The 21,033-nt window shown below is 38.5% G+C and overlaps 1 protein-coding gene across 8 annotated transcripts in view; it reads right to left on the reverse strand.

Moving 5' to 3' along the window:
* MCU (mitochondrial calcium uniporter) overlaps window positions 1-20,201 on the reverse strand; it is a 188,238-nt gene extending 168,037 nt beyond the window's left edge. For 2 of the 8 annotated variants that reach the window (XM_057734645.1, XM_057734643.1), the window contains exons 1-2: window positions 5,963-6,078; window positions 5,265-5,313 (exon numbers count right to left, since the gene is read on the reverse strand). In XM_057734645.1, the coding sequence (XP_057590628.1) occupies window positions 5,265-5,291 (27 nt within the window). In that variant the 5' untranslated portion in view covers window positions 5,292-5,313; window positions 5,963-6,078. Of the gene's footprint in view, window positions 1-5,264; window positions 5,314-5,962; window positions 6,079-19,998 lie in introns of those variants that run through there. The other 6 variants (XM_057734642.1, XM_057734640.1, XM_057734639.1 and 3 more) reach the window with 5 other exon arrangements.
* Between the last annotated feature and the right edge of the window lie 832 nt (window positions 20,202-21,033).

The following is a 21,033-nucleotide window of genomic DNA, read 5'->3' on the forward strand; positions in this document are numbered from 1 at the left end:
ATCTAAAAAATAAAACAAATGAACAATTATAACAAAACAGAAACAGACTAACAGATACAGAGAACAAACCTGTGGTTACCAGTGGGGAGAGGGTTGTGGGGAGGGGCAAGATAGAGGTGGGGGTTAAGAGGTACAAATTACTAAGTATAAAATAAATAAGGTATAAAATAAATAAGATATAAGGATGTAAGGTACAGGACAGGGAATATAGCCCATGTTTTATAATTACTTCATATGTAGTATAATACATAAAAATATTGAATCACTATGTTGTACACCTGAAATTAATGTAACATTATAAGTCAACTATACTTCAATTAAAAAAAAAAGTCAAACTCGTGATAGGAAGAGCTGTTCTGATGTGAATCAGTATGTGGCAATAGTTATCAAGCTTCCTGCTTGTAAATCAATGATATCTAGCTCTAAGCTAAATATGTCATTCCTGGTTCTGAGTTAAGAAGCACAAAGAACTAAGAAAGAGTCTTAGGTGTACATTATATATCTTCAGCTATTAACACATACACTATCAACACATATACAACACAGAACTGCTATCAACACACACACTTATTGTTTTATTTATAAGGCACTGCATGGGATATAAAAACCCCTATAATCCAAGCCCTCAACCTCAAGGAGGTTAAAAACCTAAAGACTAAACCAAATCATCCATATATTAAAAAATACAGATTCAAGGCAATAAAAGTAAAAAAATATGTGGTCAGGCTAGTGAGTATTCTGTAAACTACCAGGAGGGAGGGAGGGGGGAAAATCACTGAAAAGATGGAACTTGAGCTAGGCCTTGAAGGATGAACAGAATGAGACTGAGAGAGGGAAGAAAGTAACAACCAAGGGCTCTCCAGGCTGTGGATCTGCAAAGTGAAAAAGTTAGGATAAAGATGGAAATGCACTTGATGGTTATAGTCTACTCAAGGCATTCAGGAGACAGAAGTTACAGCTATAACTTGTACTGAGCATGTTATTTAGAACCCTCCAGCCTCTATTTCCTCAACAGTGGTAATTACAGTACCTACTTTATAGGAATAAATTAAACAAAACCATGCATGTATGGTGCTTCACACACCATACATAGAAGTTAATAAGCAATCACTGGTTATCAAAACAACATAGGTGGAAAGATAGGCTGGAACTCAATTTTATAAGGCCCTGAATATCAGGCTAAGCAATTTGTATTAAATCATAAAGGTGGAGACATCCCTAGTGGCGCAGTGGTTAAGAATTCGCCTGCCAATGCAGAGGACATGGATTCGATCCCTGGTCCAGGAAGATCCCACATGCTGTGGAGCAACTAAGCCCATGTGCCACAACTACTGAGCCTGCATGCCGCAACTACTGAAGTCCACGCGCCTAGAGCCCATGCTCCGCAACATGAGAAGCCACAGCAATGAGAAGCCCGTGCATTGCAATGAAGAGTAGCCCCCGCTCACCCCAACTAGAGAAAAGCCCGTGCACAGCAACAAAGACCCAAAGCAGCCAATTAATTAATTAATTAAAAATCATAAAGGTGGTGAGAACCAAAAGTTTTGTGGGAGGAAATGCTTTGGTAAGTGAGATTTTTAAAAGATAAATCTGGCAGGAAGATACAGAATGAATTGATTGCAGAGGAAACACTGAAAGTTGAGATGCTATTTAGACAAAAGTCCAAACATACTTGTTTAAAAACAAGTTAGGATGGTGATAATGGGAACACAAAGTACAAGTTAAGTGACATGAGAAAGGTAGAGTCCAACTAGGATTTAGTTACTAAATAAAAGGGTAGGATACAGGTATACTTTGTAGATATTACAGGTTTAGTTCCGGATCGCCATAATAAAGCAAATATTGCAATAAAGTGTGTCACGTGAATTTTCTGGTTTCCCCGTGCATCTGAAAGTTCTTTTTACTGTAGTGTTAAGTGTGTAATAATTTTATGCCAAAAAAAAATGTACACACCTTACTTTAAAAATACTTTATTGTTAAAAAATGGTATCATCTGAGCCTTCAGCTAGTCATAGTAGTAACATCAAAGATCACTGATCACAGATCACCATAACATATAATAATAAGAAAGCTTGAAATATTGCAAGAATTACCCAAATATCACACAGAGACATGAAGTGAGCAAATGCTCTCAGGAAAATGATGCTCGTAGACTTGCTCAATGCAGGGTTGCCACATACTTTCAATTTGTAAAAAATGCAATATCTGTGAAGCACAATAAAGCAAACTACAATAAAACAAGATGTGTCTGTACCGAACTGCACACTTAAGAAAGAGTTAAGAAGGTAAATTTTATGTTATGTGTATTTCCATCACAATTTTTTTAAGAGTAAGAAAGGGTTGCAAAGGAAAAGCGAAGAGCCAAAAAATAACTTTAATTCAAGTACCTGGAAGAACCAAAGGTACCTATAAGAAAAAAAAACAGTAAAGTCACCTTACCCTAGCCCTAACTTTTAGTGCCATTTGGGAAAAGCTCTCTACATTCTGGTTAGGTTTGAAAGCTCACTCACTGATCTAACGACAGTCAGAGGGAAGGAGAAATTCCAGCATGTATAAACACACCAATACACCCAAGTCACAACTACTTGGCTTTTAAGTCTTTTCCATAATATAGAAAGGATGGACACTGTGACTTGGTTTCTCTAATACAGACTAAAAAGAAAAGATGTGTTTTCTGAGGCATTCCCTAAACCTGGTTACAATAAAGAGCAGCCATTAATACCTACTTTATTCATATCATTATACAAAGAGGATTATAACAGCTCCAGCAACACAATGGCACTTTGACAATTCTATAATTCAGACATCACATATTCTAAGATATAACGTTAATTTGTTCAGTTTGTTCTCCATATAACCCTCAAATGTTAGTAGTGAATTTTCTTTGTGTGCTTTTCAGAGTTGCTAATACTTTTTGTTTGTTTGTTTATTTATTACTTTTTGGGGGGTACACCAAGTTCAATCATCTGTTTTTATACACATACCCCCGTACTCCCTCCCTCGACTCCCCCCCCCACAGAGTTGCTAATACTTTTGTACACTTTCTTCTTTGAAAAATAACATAAATACAGAAAAACACATAAGCTTGGTGCATTTTCAAAGTGAACACACCCATGTAACCAGTACTCGAAACACGAAACAGTACATTACTAGCACCTCAGGAAGCCCCTTCACACCCCCAGTCCAAACACTTTCCCCATCCCCCACAGGGTAATCAATCTCCTGACACCACAGGTAGTTTTACCTGCTTTTGAAATTTATGTAAATGGACACTCTTTAGTGTCTGGCTTCTTTTCCCCAATATTTGTGGGATCCACACACTGTTACATATAGCTGTTGTTCGCTCACTGTGATCAATGTTTACCATTCATTGTGTGATTATGCCAGAAACTTATCTGCCCATTCTACTGCTGACAGGCATTAGGAAAACTCCAGTTTGGACTACTGCAATTACTCCCACTATGAACATTTTTGTCCATGTCTGCTGGTGACTATATGCACACAATTCTGTTGTGTATAAATCTAGGAGTGAAACTGCTGAGTCACAAAGCATCCATGTGTTTAACTTTGGTAAATAATAAACTTGAGGAAGAAAATAGTTTGTCTTTACAAGGAAATTTGAATGATTAAGGATTCATCAGAAGGTGCTGACTTCAAAAACTACTTTCAGGAGGGTAAACATATTGAAGTAGGACAGCTGACCCACACTGCTTCCAAAGAAAGCAATTTACTTTAGAATATTTTCACCAGCAATTCTGCATATGACAATAACAGAAATAACCAGGTCTGTTTTGTACTTTCTGAAGCTAAAAATTTAGGATCAACAACTGAAGAACCATTATTATCAGTAAGGAAAAGTAACCACTTTCTTGACAAGTTACAGAATATAAATGTTACAAGTCAGAATTCTGCAGTAGTTAAGCCTGTACTCATTTAATCACACTCCTGGAGACTTCAGAACTAGTTTAACCCTCAGGTGGTCATATAAATGCCTTCTACATCAATGAACATGCTAATAAAATTTCATTTAATCCCAGAACAGAAAAAGAATGTTATGCAAAGACTAAGGGAATCTGAATAAAGCATGGACTTTAGTTAATAATAATGTATCAATATTGGTTCATTACAAGTATATACATATATATGTTCATTAATTATAACAAATGTACCATACTAATGTAAGATGTTAATAATAGGGGAAATGAGGAAGGGGTATATATGGGAATTCTGTGTACAATCTTAGCCATTTTCCTGTAAATCCAAAACTGTTTTAAAATAAAATGTATTTTTAAAACTCCATTTAAAACTCTGTAACATAATCTGCAGATTGTAATACACCTGCTAAACTCTTCTCAGAATGCAATCCAAGTGCACTTTGAGAGCTGTAAGACACCCATACACACATACATACATACATACACACATACATAACACAATCCTGCTGTCTATGAATTTAGACACATAGATACATGAAGGAAGCATTCTACCTGTGCCAATTTTGGTTTTTCTCCTAGCTATAAAATTATTATCAAGGCTCAGATTTCTTTTTATTCCAACTAACCTAAACTTTCTTGAGTATACACTATGAGCACTTAGTGATTCATTAAGAAACAATTCCCCAGTTATCTTCAAACGACAAAAGTATCCAAACTCCAAGTAAGGTCAATCCTCCAGTATAGCCTATCTTTGTGGTTTAAACCATTGAGTCTTTGCTTTTACTTCCTGGAAAATAAAGGAGAAAGACTGTGCCTTACAGCTATTAGGGAAAACAAGTAGCCCTAACATGGTATAAGGTTTAGGAGAAGGAACCCTGGGCAAGGACGCAGGAGACCTAGTTTCTAGATTCAGTTCTATCGCTAATCTGCTACCTAATGAATTCAACTATGATTCTACCAAGTTTATTTCTAAATACAATTTGAAGCTTGGTTCTTTTAAAGCAGAAATCAGCAAACCTTTTTTTTAAGAGCCAGGTATTTTAGGCTTTGTGGGTCACATGAGCTCTATCACAACTCAACTCTGCTGTTGTAGTGCAAAGGCAGTCATAGGCAACATGTAAGTGGCAAATGTAACTATGATCCAATAAAACTTTATTTACAAAAACAAGCAGTGGTCTCAGCTGTAGTTTGCCAATCTCTATTATATAATATCAGGGGCAGGAAATCAACTGGCAAGATTGATTCTGTAAAACTACATGAGTTCACACTGAAGTAAACTGTGTTTTGTTTGCAGGGAGAAAATGCTTATGAATCAGGATCTTCACATACCTGAGGATGTTCAAGTTTCCCCTGCATGAACAGGTCACATCACCAATACCTAAGACAGAGCAGGAAAACACTCTCCCTTACATGGTTGTTATGACATAACAGGGGGGGTGTGTTAATTTACATAGGCAAATTTTACAAGGTGACCTGCAAAAGTAAAATACCAGGTTTTAGCAACTTTAGCAATAAATATAGAAATCCAAACCTCATTAACATCAACAATCACTTCTTCCTTATAGTAAGCTAAATAAATTCAGAAAACTGCCAAGGTCATTGCCTTTCCTGGGAGAGCTGTTCTGTTTCCATGTAACTCAGGTGGTTTAGACCAACAGACCCTTGGTCATCCATACCTGTTAAATTTCCAGGAGGCCAGAGTAACTAACTGTTTGAGCTAACTCAGAAGTTCTGATTCATCCTGGGATGGGACAGGGGTTGCTCATCAATATAAATGGCCTAATTAAGCCAAGATCAGATCTATCATCCCTTAGGGTCTACCTTAGTAAAAATGTTCCATTCTGTGATAGTCATCTTGCTAAATGCAACCTCATGTTAGCTACCAGGTATTCAACAGCAGGCTGGAGCAAAGGGCTGGCCCACAAGGATCAAGCAAGTGCCTTTTTAAAAACTAATCTTAAGGAATTCCTCTCCATGGCTTTGCAAAGTAAGCAAAAACCATGCCAAATAGTAAAAAAGGCACTTACTTGACTCCCACAGGCCAGCTCCACACTCTAGCAGCTAAGATGTCACTGGCATGGTACATGGAGAGTGAGGTAGAAACGATATCTTGCCAACCACTGTAGGAATGGTAGTGAAAGACCTAAAAGAATAGAAAAAAGTAAAGTCAATGTCAAAGGTAAAGGCCTTCCTGAGCCTGCTGACATGGGGACCTCGGCACATAATGTCAAAAAAGAAAAGAAAGTCTGAAAAGCTCTTGTTTAAGTCATTCTTACAAGTGACCCTTAGGACAAGAGGGCACTTTTAAAAGAATATGAGTTATAACCTAGAATAAATCCAGACTGGTTATGAGAAACTCTGAAATATACTTTTTTTTATTTTCAGAAAGTATTAAATCTTAGATAATCACATAGTAGGTGCATAGAGAAATAAAAACAAAATCTGAAACAACTCATAAAATCAATATTTTAGAAATAGTATTAAGGGGAAATTTTTTTTTAACCCCACTTCTACCCTTCTAGTATTTGAATAACAGATAGAACCCTGATAAACTATGAAGAAATAAGAAATATTTTTAAAAACTTAAGGGGTCCCTGGCAATAGAAGTCTCAGGCTATCCAGGTTTGTTCAGCAACTTTCACTAGTTTCAGAAACCAGTTTACAAAACTTAGAAATCTTGGTACAGTTAAAAAAAAAAAAAATCCAATTCATTTGCCTAGCCGTACAACTCTCTGGTTTAGGAGTTCTGTTTTAAAATGCTTGGCTCTTGGCCAATTAATCAGAGATCATTCAAAAACAAGAATAGCAATTTTTAAAAGTTTGTTTACATGCCTATCTCCTCTCTCCTTATCTACACTATTTATGGGTGAAATACTTTGTGGAAAAAAAATAGTATGATTTGCAAGAAAAATACTAATAGTGAAAAAACAAAATCATTCTTAATTAGCAATACCCTCTCTCCTCTTTCCATCTAATCATTCCTACCAAAACAAAACAAACAAAAAACACTCTTCTTTTACTTGCAGGTCCATTCAGCACCCTTTCCACCAGAACCACAATGGAAAAAACAAACAGGCAGTTGAGTTTAATCATTCTTGAGGCATCAGAATCCATCCAATAAGAAAGAGCAAATAATTTTAAGTTTTCATCCTAAATAAATTGTAGCCAAAAGACAATTCTTGCACTAGCCCTTAATTCTAATATACTCAAAGTTAGGTCACTTTTTTAATAGATAGTCTGGTGATTCAAATTGCCCAGGCCTCAATTAATTTAATTAGAATGGGATATTCACTGTTAATAGCATATTTGGCCAGACTACATCTTGGGGTCCTAACTAATGTTTTCTTCTTAATTTTGGCTTGTGTTTGCTTCGCCTTAGCTACAGTCCCTGGAAAGCATCCCATTTATTAGTGTTTCCCTCACTGCGTCAGCATTTCTGGTTAATGCATTATAGCAAATCATTTGGAGGGACAACCTCAATGAAGTTCTGTACCGTGTATTCTGCAAAATTTTTCAAACCATATCAAAGATATTGCAAATGAAAGAAAGCATGAAATTGGAAAGAAAAAATATTTATCGGAGATTGGCTTTTTAAATCAGTGACTACAAAGAAAGAATATACACTGATATATACATATATATATGATTTATTGCTAAAACAAAGACTTATTTCACACCAACTACCTTCCTCAAAAAGAAGTACCTCCCCTCAGTCCCACATCTTGTTTTTCCTTTACTCCATCAAAACCATGACACAACACAAGAACAGTTTTGTTTTGTTTTTACCACATAAGGGACATATCATTTTACAAAATAAAGCAGGTAGTTCCAAATTGCAAATTATTCCAAACAAACAGAAAAGAACTAATGAATAAATATCAATAAGTTTTCATCCACAGCTTGTCTGCACTTGAAAAATCTGAGGATTTTAATAGACTTAACCAAGCTTTTGCTGCAGTTCAGTCCCTCATGAGCTCGCTGTAATACAGCAGATGCTGTTCTGCATTTTGTACAAGACATGTTCATCTATGTAATGAAATATTACTCTTCTCCACCTTCTCTCGGGAAGTATAAAGGGTTTTCCCAGGAAAATGATGAATGAGGACATTCCATACCAAAAGAGGAAACTGGCTTTTTTGAAAGTCAAAACAACATTCCTAATCTAACTTTTAAAATGACATAACATATTTCTCTTTCCTGTCCCCCTAAAATATTCAGCTAAAAAGGCTTTCAGTCAACAGAATAGTTAAATATGTGCAGTAGAGAAGGAAACACCACGTAGTTAAAAATGAATGAGTCAGAACCACAGGTATCAACTACATTTTTTTTAAGTATTAAGCAAAAAAGAATAAATTGCATAAGGATATATACAGTGTAATATCTTCTAAATAAGGTTTAAAACATGCTTACAATATTGTGTGAGATATATAGGGCACAAACACACACACAGGGAACACCAAACTGGAGAGAATGTTACTTTTGGGAAAGAGGAGAGGAAACAGGATTGAGGAAGGAAACCTGGGGTAGCAATTATAGTTGTATTGTTTAAGTTGCCAAGCTAAAGGAAAAACATTATTCTACCTGTTTTTATACACATAGCATACTTCATAATTTAAAAAGAAAAGACTTTTCCCCTTATGTGTTTGACTGAATACAACATAAATTCCTTACGAAGGACATCCACCTCCCACCCCGACCCCCAAAAACCAACAACCCTCTGGCACTGGTATGGTCTTTCCAAGTGAGCTTCTTTGAGAGCCTGCTCCTCAGTAGTTACCTTCTGTCTTTTCTTCTACTAGTGCTACTACTTTCTGATGCTGGCTGTGATACGACCCTCAGATTCATAACTCAGAGCCTCAGCTTGTCTCTACTTTTAATCTTACCAAGAACACTCATTTTAGACAAGAAATCTATTACACATAGCTCCCTTTTACTGCTAAAAGTTCTAGCAATCATTAAAAACAGAGCCATGATGTATCTAAAGCTCACCTGACTTTGTGGCACTTGGCCAAGCTATGAACTCTATGTCATTCTCAATCAACTACTAATGCAGGATGATATATTAAAATTAAAGTGCTGATTGGAGTTCAATTCTCCATTTAATAAATGAATATTCCAAAATTCTGTAATATGGTATACTACAATTCTTTTCTACCATCTCAACTGTGCATGAACAACATTTTGTTTTGAAGCTAAAGTCAGAGCTAGAAATGGAAAAAATAAAATTCATTTTCTTTGGGGTTAAAGCAAGAACAAAATAAGGAAACAAAACTCGATTATTAACATGCATATAGATGAGACATACACACCAAGTATACCCTTGGGATCCCCTCAGAAACAAATAAAATCACTACTACCTCTTTGTGATCAGAAAATTCATTTTTCCTGTCTATTCAGCAGCTTCTATCCTCAGCACTCAAAGATGAAGGAAAGAGAGGTAAGAAAGAGAAACTGACAGATAGATATAAGCTGGTATTCTGTTTAAAAAAAGAAATGTAATTCCATCAAAACCAAATCAAAAACTTTCAATTTTCTCTTCAGATTTTTACTACTTCTTCCACTCCACTGAATCTATCTTCAAATACTTCTTTAAAGTATTCTTACATCTATACTCTGTTTTAAAATGAAAAATAGGTTTTTATCACACTTGGCCACTTGCCATAGCCCTGCTTCATGGCAGCTAGCAGAATTCTGGCAGTACAAGATACAGGATATAGTGGGGGTAGAATGGAAAAACAGATGATTAGTTCCAAAATAAACACCTCCAAAAATCTGTCATCTTTGGAAATATATATCGGTAGGGAATCTAGGGTTGGCAGCACCTTGTTCAAATAGTTCCTTTCTCTATTCTGCAGTGCCCAGCCCTTCACTCTTCTCTCTTCTCTCTCACTTACTCAAAATACCTGCCAGGTAGATGTCATTGTGTCAATTTCTTAAATTACCTACAGTGTAACAGCACTACAATCTTTTTCCATTACTATTTTTACTTAGTGTTTTATATAGCCATGCTTGTTTCGGCACAATCTGTGAACTCTTTTAAGCTGCTTGCCTGAATCAAAAAAAAGTAATTCCTTCTTGATAGTTCTAGGATTCCCATCACTGTAGAATCTAGGCACAGAGAACAATATGATATACGGCTGCATTATTCACCAGGTTGAAGGATTTTGAAAATGGTCCCTAGGACTTTTTAACTCACTGATTCTCATTTGTACAACGCTGGCTGAATGTCTACATAAATGACACTGTATTAGACTGAGTTCACAGAGTTTGGGAGAAAAGACTGCTACCGGCAACTAATCACTTGTTAAAACTTTCGCACTGGGGATTCCTGTACTGTAAATACAAAGAAACATTTTCTGCTTCAGGCTGGCAGGCTACAACTCAGAATTAACAAATTATTAGAACAGTCCCCTCTCCTCTCAACACTCCAGCATTAACTGCTTTTTTCCTCCTCCCCTCTCTCCAACTCTGAATTCCATACCACATCTTCACCTCTTCCCCAACTCCCTCAGCAGCTTGAGTTGGAAAAAGAAGAAAAAAGGGACTTCCCTGGTGGCGCAGTGGTTAAGAATCCACCTGCCAATGCAAGGGACGTGGGTTTGATCCTTGCTCCGGGAAGATCCCACATGCCACGGAGCAACTAAGCCCGTGTGCCACAACTACTGAGCCTGTGCTCTATAGCCTGTGAGCCACAACTACAAAAGCCCAAGCGCCTAGCACCCATGCTCCACAACAAGAGAAGCCACCACAGTGAGAAGCCCGCAACACTGCAACGAAGAGTAGCCTCCACTCTCCACAACTAGAGAAAGCCCATGCGCAGCAATGAAGACCCAATGCAGCCAATAAATAAATCAATCTTAAAAAAAAAAAAAGATAATGTTCTCTCAAAGGGCACCATCTCCTTAAAAAAAGGAAAGAAATAAAAAGAAGAAAAAAGAGAAAGATGGGAATGAAGGCTTAACGAATTAAGAGGAATGCAGGGTAAACTGTTCATCAAGATGTCAGAAGTAATTATGCAAACTGTCCTGAAAAGGAATTGCTAGGCTCTTTTTCTTCATTTCAAGCCCTTGGACCTTGTGAGAATAAATATATGTCTATTGGTTTATGATTTTATACAAGCTAATCAATGAAATAACAAAAATTACCTGTCAAGCGTTATATAAACATGACACATAATTTAAAAAGCCCTTTAAGCTCACCTAATCAAGCATCCTTATTTAATCAACAAAAATAATAGGATCAAAAAGGTTACGTCACTTGCTCAAGGTCAAATAACAAGCTAATGGAAGAGAAAGGAGAACCCAGACTCCTAACTCTATTATACCACATGGCACCTAATTCTCTTCAATTACTTACTTTTTTTTTTCCAATTACTTTTTATTTTGGTGACTGGGAAACACACATACACACTGTCTCTCTCTTATCACTTGCATCTTTTCATTTATTTAACTGTCTCAGAAAACTAATATTTTGTGATGGTACAGCTATTCTTTGCTCCCATAAAATTTCAAAAGGTTCATTGACTACACTGCAAATACAATCTCTTTCTGGTAGAGCAGATACCATAATGTCTCTAAAACTTGTCATAATTATCAAGTAAATACTTACCTTCCTATTATAATACCTAGAAGACCAAAGAATACATGCTCTCTAAATAAAGCAATCCAGTAAGGTCCAGTCAATCAAAATATTAGAGAATCACTCTAAATAACTTGTACTCAATTTTACATAATACTGCTCTTGAGAAACTGGAGTAGCAGAAGCAGTAAGAATCTTCTATATCTACATTTAAAATATGTGAAGGAAGACTGCTAAAATTTTACTAAGATTTCATGCTTAGGAATGGCTAGTTTGTTTTTTAAAAGATAGGATCATCATACATACAATGCTTAATATTCCCTAAAGGAAATCAAATATTACAAAAATGGAAAGTTAAGGAGAACAAAGTCCAAGAAAACTACTTAAAAGTATTCCTCTGGTTATTGAATATAGTGTTAAGAGTTTCTGCCTTGGGAGAGTATCACACACAGAACACATTCTTTCAACAAAGATTTGCTGAGTGCTTACCATGCTAGGTGAACTTTTCATACTGCTATGCAAATCTTCCAGATTCTGATAGTATGTGGTAGGTGTGGGGAGGCAGAAATAAGGGGATAAGGTGGGTGTCTGATTTTACATGCAAATTTTAAAATCATTTAAAAATAAACCAGTTTTGTTTTTGTTTTTGTTTTTTTTAATACAAAATCAGAGCTGTAGAAAAGACAACAAAGAAGCATATTTAACACGATGATAAAAAGGAACACACAGGAATTCCCTGGTGGTCTAGTGGTTAAGAATCCTTCTTCGAATGCAGGGAATGCCGGTTTGATCCCTGATCGGGGAACTAAGATACCGCGGGGCAATTAGACCCGTGCAAAGCAACTACTGAGCCCGCACGTTCTGGAGTCCAAGCGCGGCAACAAAGATCCCGCCTGACGCAACTAAGACCCAACTCAGCCTAACTAACTAATTAATTAATTAATTTTAAAAAACACACACAAAAAAGGTCAAGAAATAAAATTTCAGTGCCTGAGTTATACAGTCAGACAGGCCTTGAATTTAACTGCCTTTCTACCTAGTACTTAGCAGCCGAGTGATAGCCCACAACCAATCATCAAGTTCTACCAACTCTACTTTCCTAAAATTCCCCCTCTCTTTTCTCTTTTCTCTATCCTCAATGCTACTGTCCTAGTTCAGGCATCTTTTGCCTGGTCCATTAAGATGTTCCTTACTAGTGTCTATCTTTCCAGTCCCATCCTCTCCAATGAAGTCTTCACACTGCTGCCAGTGTGCCCTACCTAAAAGCACAAACCTAGCCACGTGATTCCCCTACTTGACATTCTTCCAATGCTCACCTATTGACAAGTAGTATTTTTCCAAACTGTGGCTTAAGTTGTAGAATCAATTTAAATGGGTCCCAACCAGAATTTCCTTAAGAGAAAAGAAACTATGCATGCCTCAAACATAGCAAAAATATTGTTTCAAGAGACTTTTCCTAGTTTTACATACACATGCATGTGTTCAACCATAATATAAAAGGTATTTCTACTGTGGGTTGAGTTTCTTAAAAAACCACTGACCTACTTAATAAAATTTCAGCTCCTTCACAAGTCCTTTCACAATCTGATTCCTCACCACAGCAAGTAGTTAAGACACAGGCTCTGGAGCCAGACTATTTGGGTTTATACGCAGGGTATGCCGTTATCCTAGGCAAGTCATTTACTAGCTGTGTGTCACTGATTGATTCTGGGCAAATCACTTAACCAATCTGATGCAACTCAGTTTCACTGTCTGTAAAACGAGGATAAATAACAGTACCTACTCATACGCTGTCACAAGAATTGAGACTATGTACAGTGCTTGGTACATGGTACACTTGATAAATATTATTATTGGTATCACTACTACTGTCCAGCCTAATCTCCAGCTATTCTTGCCCATACTCCAGAAGTAACAAATTACAGACTGTTTCTCAAATACACTGTACTCCCTCATACTGTCATGTTAGATACTAGTGCTGCCTGGAATATGAACCAACATTTTCAGTCCCCCACACATTATATTTCCTCATATTTCAGCTCAAGCAAGGCCATACCAGTGAAGCCTTCCCCAACATCCTCAGGTAGGTCTAAGTACTAACACTGAGCCTCCACAGGGGGAAAAAAAAGCACAGGCAGTTACAGTCTTGTTTATGAATGTCTCCTGGCCGAACTGTGAACTCTTAGAACCACACAGAAACATCTCTTTAGCAGGAGTGTCTCACAGAGTAGGAGTTCCACAGATATTTTCTGAATGACTCTAGGTTATTAACCTTTGTAGGTCTTTATTTTCTCATCTGTACAATGGGGATAGTGTTTTGCCTGAAGGGCTGTTGTGGAGTACACCACACAATGCTCAGTAATTACCAGGTTTACTCGGTGGGACTTTTTAGAATCAGACTAAATTTCAGGGACGAAGCACCCCCACAGTGGGGCAATATCTTAGACCCTTATCAGCTAATACCTGGGGGGGAGGGTGGAGAAAGAGATTTAAGAAATGTAGTCAGTGTGAGGGATAGTGAGATCTCTTGGAAGAAACTGCAGTAGATGCTTGAGAAATGAACAAAACTGAAGGAGCAGACACTGAAAAGGAAGAAGACCCACAGTGACAACCAGCATGGTACAGCTTTAATTCTAGCTAGACGTAGGCTTAAATCCCAGCTCCAAAACATCTGTCCATCTTTGGACATAATTAAAACAGTTTATGACACGTAAGAAGAAATGAACCTACCCTGTCCTCAATTTCCTCATCTATAAAACTAGCACAATAATACCTCTCATAGGGTTATGGTGAGAATTAAACATGGAAATACAACATCCTCAGTTCTTACATGCTTTCTTCTGTATCCACTCTTCTATCTTTAGAGGTCAGGTAAATAGGTTAGCTGACCTATTTGTCCTGTTATTTTATAAACTATCAGTTGCATTAACTTTCTCTAAAATTTAAAGCAGACATTAATACTTTAAAACATCCTGTAACACCATTTACTACAGGTAAATGGGCCTATCTTAAAAGGAAAAAAAAAGAATTTAAAAAATCTTGCAATGCATAAGGTAGAACAGCTCAGGACTGTACATTTGAGACTGTCCTCTGGATAGCATCATACACCCAATGGGCTCCGCTCAGCAATTTTCTAGTGATTATTACAAGTGCTCTCCCCAAAATAAAGTGGACAATAAATAGTAAAAAAAAAAAAAAAAGTAAAAATTGAAAATTTAGTAATGAAGCATAAAAGGTAAATACCTCACTCTTTTAGATTAATAAATATTATTAATGTCATTAAAGAACTTTTGGAAAAGGCTCTTATTTTTAAGAGAGATGTCGAAATGCAATGTCATATTATCCAATCATTCCACAACTGCATTAGAAAAACTTCAGTTTTACTATGCTATTAGACCCAGTTGGTGATGTAATTTACCAAGTTATACTTTTACCAATAAAAAAAATTCAAGCCTGTACACAGTTTGTGTCAAAAATTCACTATAAACTTATTAAAATTTCTTTGCTTGAAGTCAACTTTCAGTTTTACACAGGCTATCTCACTGCAAGCATTTAACAAAGTGCAGTGAAATAAATGGATTGTTTCCCTTTTGTATTCAGCTGCAGAGGACAAGTTTTTTATCAGATGTCATCAAGCTTGGTCTAAATCAGGGAGTAATAATTATTCAAGACTCAGTTTGACTTTATGGTCTTACTGGAAGAATCTGACCCCAATTCACTTTTAAAAACCAGTCTCAGCTTAATCATTCTTAATTTTGTAATTTCGTAGGAAAAGAACTGAATGGGAAAACCAGCAGATGTGTGAGCCACTTTCAGCTCTGTAGTAACTTGCTGGGCTACCAAGGAAAAAGCCACTTTACTGTCCCTGAACTTTTATTTCCTTAACCTACAGTCCTGCTGAGCTCTAACTTCTAGGACTCTTTTAAGTACATGTCTTCCATGGGAATACCTTAGTTTTCCTAATAACATGTTGTTCCAGTATTGTATTAATCAGTCAAAGAATAGAGGATTCCCATATACTGAGTGGTTATCTTGAGATCTTAAAAGGTAATCTTGTCTTTAATCACAGGAAAATGAACTGTAATTTTTTAAGAAAACCCACAGGGCACAAAGCTAGAATATAAAAAGAAATAAAAGCAACATCTCAGTAGTTATTCAGACAATGGTATCAATGAAGTGCTATTACAGAAGACCATGACCACTCCTTGATTTTGCTTTCAAACAGTAGGCACCCCAAAACCAAAAAGGATTCGCATTCAATCTGTTGTCTTTGAGACACACCATTCTTGATGCTGCATTTCTATTTAGATTCCCTCTTGGAGTAGAGTTCCATAAAGCATAAAATAGAGCTCCTTGAGACTTAGAAAAGTTCAAATAATCAGAATTTGTTAACAGAATCCAAATTTACTTATTCAACTATTTTATGGGGTTCAAAATTAGCAAGATTTTAAGATGAAGTTTCCTTATTAAGTCTGTTCTAAGCATATTTATCCAGAACCCTCAAAACCTTAATATTATAGTCAACTAAAACAACAATAAATCTCGACTCTGATTTAAACATAGATTCCTAATAACCTGGACAATTATCATACTTTTGCTGCTTTGGGTAGAAAGTTTGTACCGCTGTAGAGCTAATCCAATGTTACCAACACTCTGCATTTGTCCATCATAAAGAAGTGTAATATACAACCAAAGACAGCAATGGCAATACCAAACTTAAAGTAATTACCCCCACTGCTAAGCAACAGGTCATTAAACAAGTCAAACGGTGGCTGCAAGGGTGGGGGTGTGGGGACAGAGCACACCTGTTTACTGGCAAGTAGATAAAAGGGTGCGTATTCAATTAATGCTTGTCTGAGTGTTATCTGTATACCTAGCACTGCTCTGGAGTCTATGAGACACAAAAAGGTAACAAGAGACACAATCTTTGCCCCAAGATAAGACACCCACAAATGAAACCTTTACAGAACAAGCCAGTGTCAGTCTGTGTCCTGAAATTAATAAATCCTATCAGCATTCAGAGAAGACAGAATAGAACAACGGAAAGGGATTAAGAGTTGGAAACAAATAAGTTAAGATTCAGTCTAGGATTTCTCCTTGAATCCACCTCCATTTAAAAGAATTTTTATCCCAGATGTCATTAACCACAAACATAACAGAAAAGTCACTTCCCTCAGTTCCCATTAGGTCTGTTTTCTCATCTGTAAAGTGAAGAAGTTAGGTCATAAAATGGACCTTAGAGGTTAGAGGAGTGATTAAGACTGAAATTCTGCTACAAAAACTGCGTAAACATTTAATATGGATATATGGGACACTGGCTTAAGTACAGTGGAGTATTTGTGCTGGGTGGATCTGGCAAAGTAAGACTTAGCCAGATCATGAGGAGCCCAACTAAAGAACTGGGACTTGCCTCTGTGTCAGGCAATGTAACCTCTGTTTAAACTTTCAGGTTAAAAGAAAACAAACAAACAAACAAAACTTTTCAGGTTAAACTGAAATGATATCAGTGCCAAAGAACAATGTGTAAAGTAAAAAGGGACAGCCACAATCTATAACAGTATGTCAGATTTAAGTAAGAGATTTAGTAATTCAGCATAGCCGTTGACCACTAGGAAATGCGAACAGTCTGTCATAACCAGAGATGAGACAGTTTGATTTAGCAAAGAAATGACACAGCTCACAATGAAAGGCAGTTCCCTTCAAAGAATCATCCTTGAAAATAACCACCTTCACTAAGCACACAGAAAGGCATGCAACAAATATTTTACATCAGTCTTAGTTACAGTCACAAGCTGGGAAGCAATAATAGGCTCTTCACACAGGAAAGGAAAAATTACACTAGATGGTGCTACAAATACTGAATAAGCCCCTGCACCTTTTCTCCTATTTACTCAGTTGAACAATGTTTTAATGGGGGGAGGGGCAGGGGGGTGCAAGCTATGTTTTATAACTTCACAATCACATTTACCTATATTAGCTGAACTGCATTGCTCTGGACTCATTCTTCAAACTTGGAAAAGATGGATTTCAAAAAACATGCCTCTCAAGCAAAAAATTAACCAGTACCATAATTGGTTATGTCCCCCTGGCTCTAGTTTACTATACCTACTACAGCAGAACAAAAGTGGCACAAGCAGGACTTGTGATCTAGTCCAACGCAGAGTGCCATCTGCTGCACATACACAGGATGTCACCTATGCAAGATTCAACCTTAGTGTCTGTTTGTTCCTATACTGCCTAATACATGTGCCTCAAACCAACAAAGGAGAATTCTCATTTATGGGGTTTTGAAATACCAGTACTTTCATAACGAACAATAGTTTTATAAGGGAGGAGAAAGATGTGAAGGAGCAAAAGCACTTTATAAGGGCGTCAGAACATCTGGAGTGGGTGGGGGTCCTAAAACTGTTGTATATTCGTAGTGTAATCCTGGCGAAGGCTCTCCCCTTTCTGGGTCATAATTTCAGGCATAAAATGTCAAGGGTTAAACAAGTCTCTAAGAGATACCTTTCAAATTGAGTCTTGTGAGGAATCACAGAATAACAGATGGAGACAGCTGTATATGTGATAGCTTCGGAGCAATTGTAGAAAATGAAAAAAACTGTTTACATATTTTAAATAATCAGACACAACTTTTTTCAAAATTTTACAATTCTAAGTTCATTTGCAAGTCACCATTCTTATAACACTTCTGCCCTTCAAAAATAACACTTCATTTTAGTTGTGCTTTCAGCTCAAATTCAGCACATCACTTTTATCCACCCCAGAATAGCACAGAAAAACACTTTCATGAAGTACCCGCACAAGGGAGGCACTCACAGCCTGACAGATTCACATAGTGGAAAATATACAAGGCACAAAATGCTAAATGAATACCACACCCAAACAGTCTTAAAAACAAACTGCAAAGTCAGAAGATGTATTATCAAAATACAGAAACAAAGACAACTTGGGAAGTCTTGAAATAGTTTGAGGGGGAGGGGAATGCAATCAGGTTTTTGGATGGCCTTATGTTTTTAAGAGAACAAAACACATAACTGGAGGCTATGAAACATGCAAATCTAAATTGAACTGTGGAAAGCTCGGCTCTCACCCAAAAGCTTCAGCAAAGCAATATGTCAGCATGCCAAAATGAAGAAGTACAATTTTGTCACAAGAACGAGGATAGGGTCCATACCTATGACTAATAATAACAATACCATCTTGCATTTAAAGAGTATTCGTTCTTTTCACCACTCTTTTAGACACCTAATTTTATGCTGTCATCAGTCTTGGGGTACCCTCTGAAAAGCTCCAGTTCAGTTTCCTCTCAAGAGCTATGTGATCAGAACAAGACAGGTGGGTGTATTTGTTGAGAGCTGAAGGTACTAGTTTCTGCTCTCAGGCTGTCTGCAATGATTCTCTTATAACCACACTATACAACTTAGCCCTAGGAAATAAAACCTACACTCTCCCTCTTGGAGTTGGCCAGAGACCAACAGTATGGGTCTAGAAAGTCCAAGGGAAGAGAACCTGCTGACTTGTTAGGTCAAGAACTCCATGCCAAGTTGATCCCTTGCAACTGAAAAAGAAATACACACACACACACACACACACACACACACACATACACACACGGCTGTTCAAATAGAAACTCCCGTGGCGTTGCCAGCCAATGAAAGCCAGCAACAACTGGTTAATACAACCACCAAATCCCTGCCGCTGTGAACAACTTGTCATATTCGCTTCCCCTCTGCCTAGTGCCCATCCTTCCTTCTTCAGGCACGCGTGAATAAGCTTATAAACCAGCCCTCCAAAAGGACCACCGAGGACACCGAAGGACCTGAGAGGATGGAGCTTGCCTCCTGAAGCAATGCAGCATCCATCCCAAGGGTGCTTTCCCCCGTGCCCACACGCAGGAAGTCACGGAGGGGGAATAAAGTTTGATTTTCCGTCTTGCCCGTTCCCAGAGGGCGGGGAAAAGGAGGAGGGAGCGGCCCCCTGGGGTCCTGGGTTGCCCTCCGGGGGACAGTCCCCAGCAGCATGGCACTGCCACTCTCCTGACACATACACAAGGCAGCCGCGGCAACTCAGGACACCCCAACCCGCCCAGAGGAGGAGGGTAAAGGGACTACTTGAACGTGGCTCAGTTCTGGAGAAATAGGGCAGAGATGTTAAGTAAAAAGGAGGGAGGGACCGCGATCGGGGGCGGGTCAGGGAGAGGTTCAAGTCCCGTCCCTTCCCCGCCCTGGTGTTCCCGGTCCTGCGGGAACATCCCTGCCGTCGCCCCTCCTCCTCCTTCTCTCGGCTTCCTCCGCCCTCCCTTTTTTTCCTGGTTGCCGCCGCAGGCGCCTGAAGGGCACGGCGGCTCCTCGGTGCCTGGCAACCTCGGGAGCGGCCGCGAGTTGAGGTAACTCGCCCGCTGCCCCGGCGGCCTGCCCGCCAGCGTCTCCCACACGCCAGCGCCGCCCCGCCCTCCCCGGAGCCGCCGGGCGCGCTCGCTCACCGTCCGATGGTGCTGCTGCTGCCGGTGGCAGCTGGCGCTCAGCGCGGGGAAGCAGCCCGCAGTCAGCGCTCCGCAGCTGCCGGCGCCCCCGCCGCCGCCGCCCCGGGAGGAGAGGAGCAGCAGGAGCGATCTACCTGCGGCGGCCGCCATCTCTCAACTGGAAACAGCGCCGACCGAGGCCGCGCAGCGGACGGCCGGGGCGGAGCTAAGACCCGCCACTCACCGGCGCCGGCCCAACTGCCGCCCTTGACTGAGTTGATGAGGCGGGGCTTCTTGCACGGCCCAATCGACAGGCGGGAGAACCACACTAGAGACTGCCTGTCACTTCCAGAGTTACCTATTGTGGGACATAGTCAATTACGGGCAAATTCTAGGGAACCGGTAATTGGCACTCGAATCCCTCAGAACAGCAGCAATAGAGATGGCATATTCGATTCGGCTAATCTTCACCAAGGATACAGCTATGATAAGGGTAACTGGGGAAATGGATATTTGTGCAAAGCTCTGTACTTCGTGTTTTAAGTTGGCAAAATAAACACCAGATTGGTAATCATTAGCTAGGTATGCCGGAACTCCCAACGACACGCCCAGAGTTATCATTCATAACTGATGGTATTTGGATATGCTGAAATTATCCCCACATTATGGAGTGATCTAATGACTGTCATATGTAGCATAGTACAGGAGGGGTAGAATGATTATGATACCAAAGTCCTCGAATGACTACATGTTATCAGTGAATTAACAGACCTGTGTACATTTCAAATACTCAATTCACTTTTACAGCACCTTTATACTAATATTCTTACACTCTCCATAAGCAACACTCTCCATTTTCTTACCACTTTTGACCTTATGTGCACTTATTAAACTATAGAAACAGAACATGATGATAATGTAATAAAAATCACATAAAGTTTACCTTAATGAATTTTCATAATTTAGCTAAACTAGCCACTAGAATACACTTTGGAATAACTCTTTCTCTTGAAAAATACTTCTTTCCACAGAAACAAGCTCATAATGATAGTTCAT

The sequence above is a fragment of the Hippopotamus amphibius genome, chromosome 5, assembly GCF_030028045.1.
Source record: "Hippopotamus amphibius kiboko isolate mHipAmp2 chromosome 5, mHipAmp2.hap2, whole genome shotgun sequence".
Taxonomy (NCBI): domain Eukaryota; kingdom Metazoa; phylum Chordata; class Mammalia; order Artiodactyla; family Hippopotamidae; genus Hippopotamus; species Hippopotamus amphibius.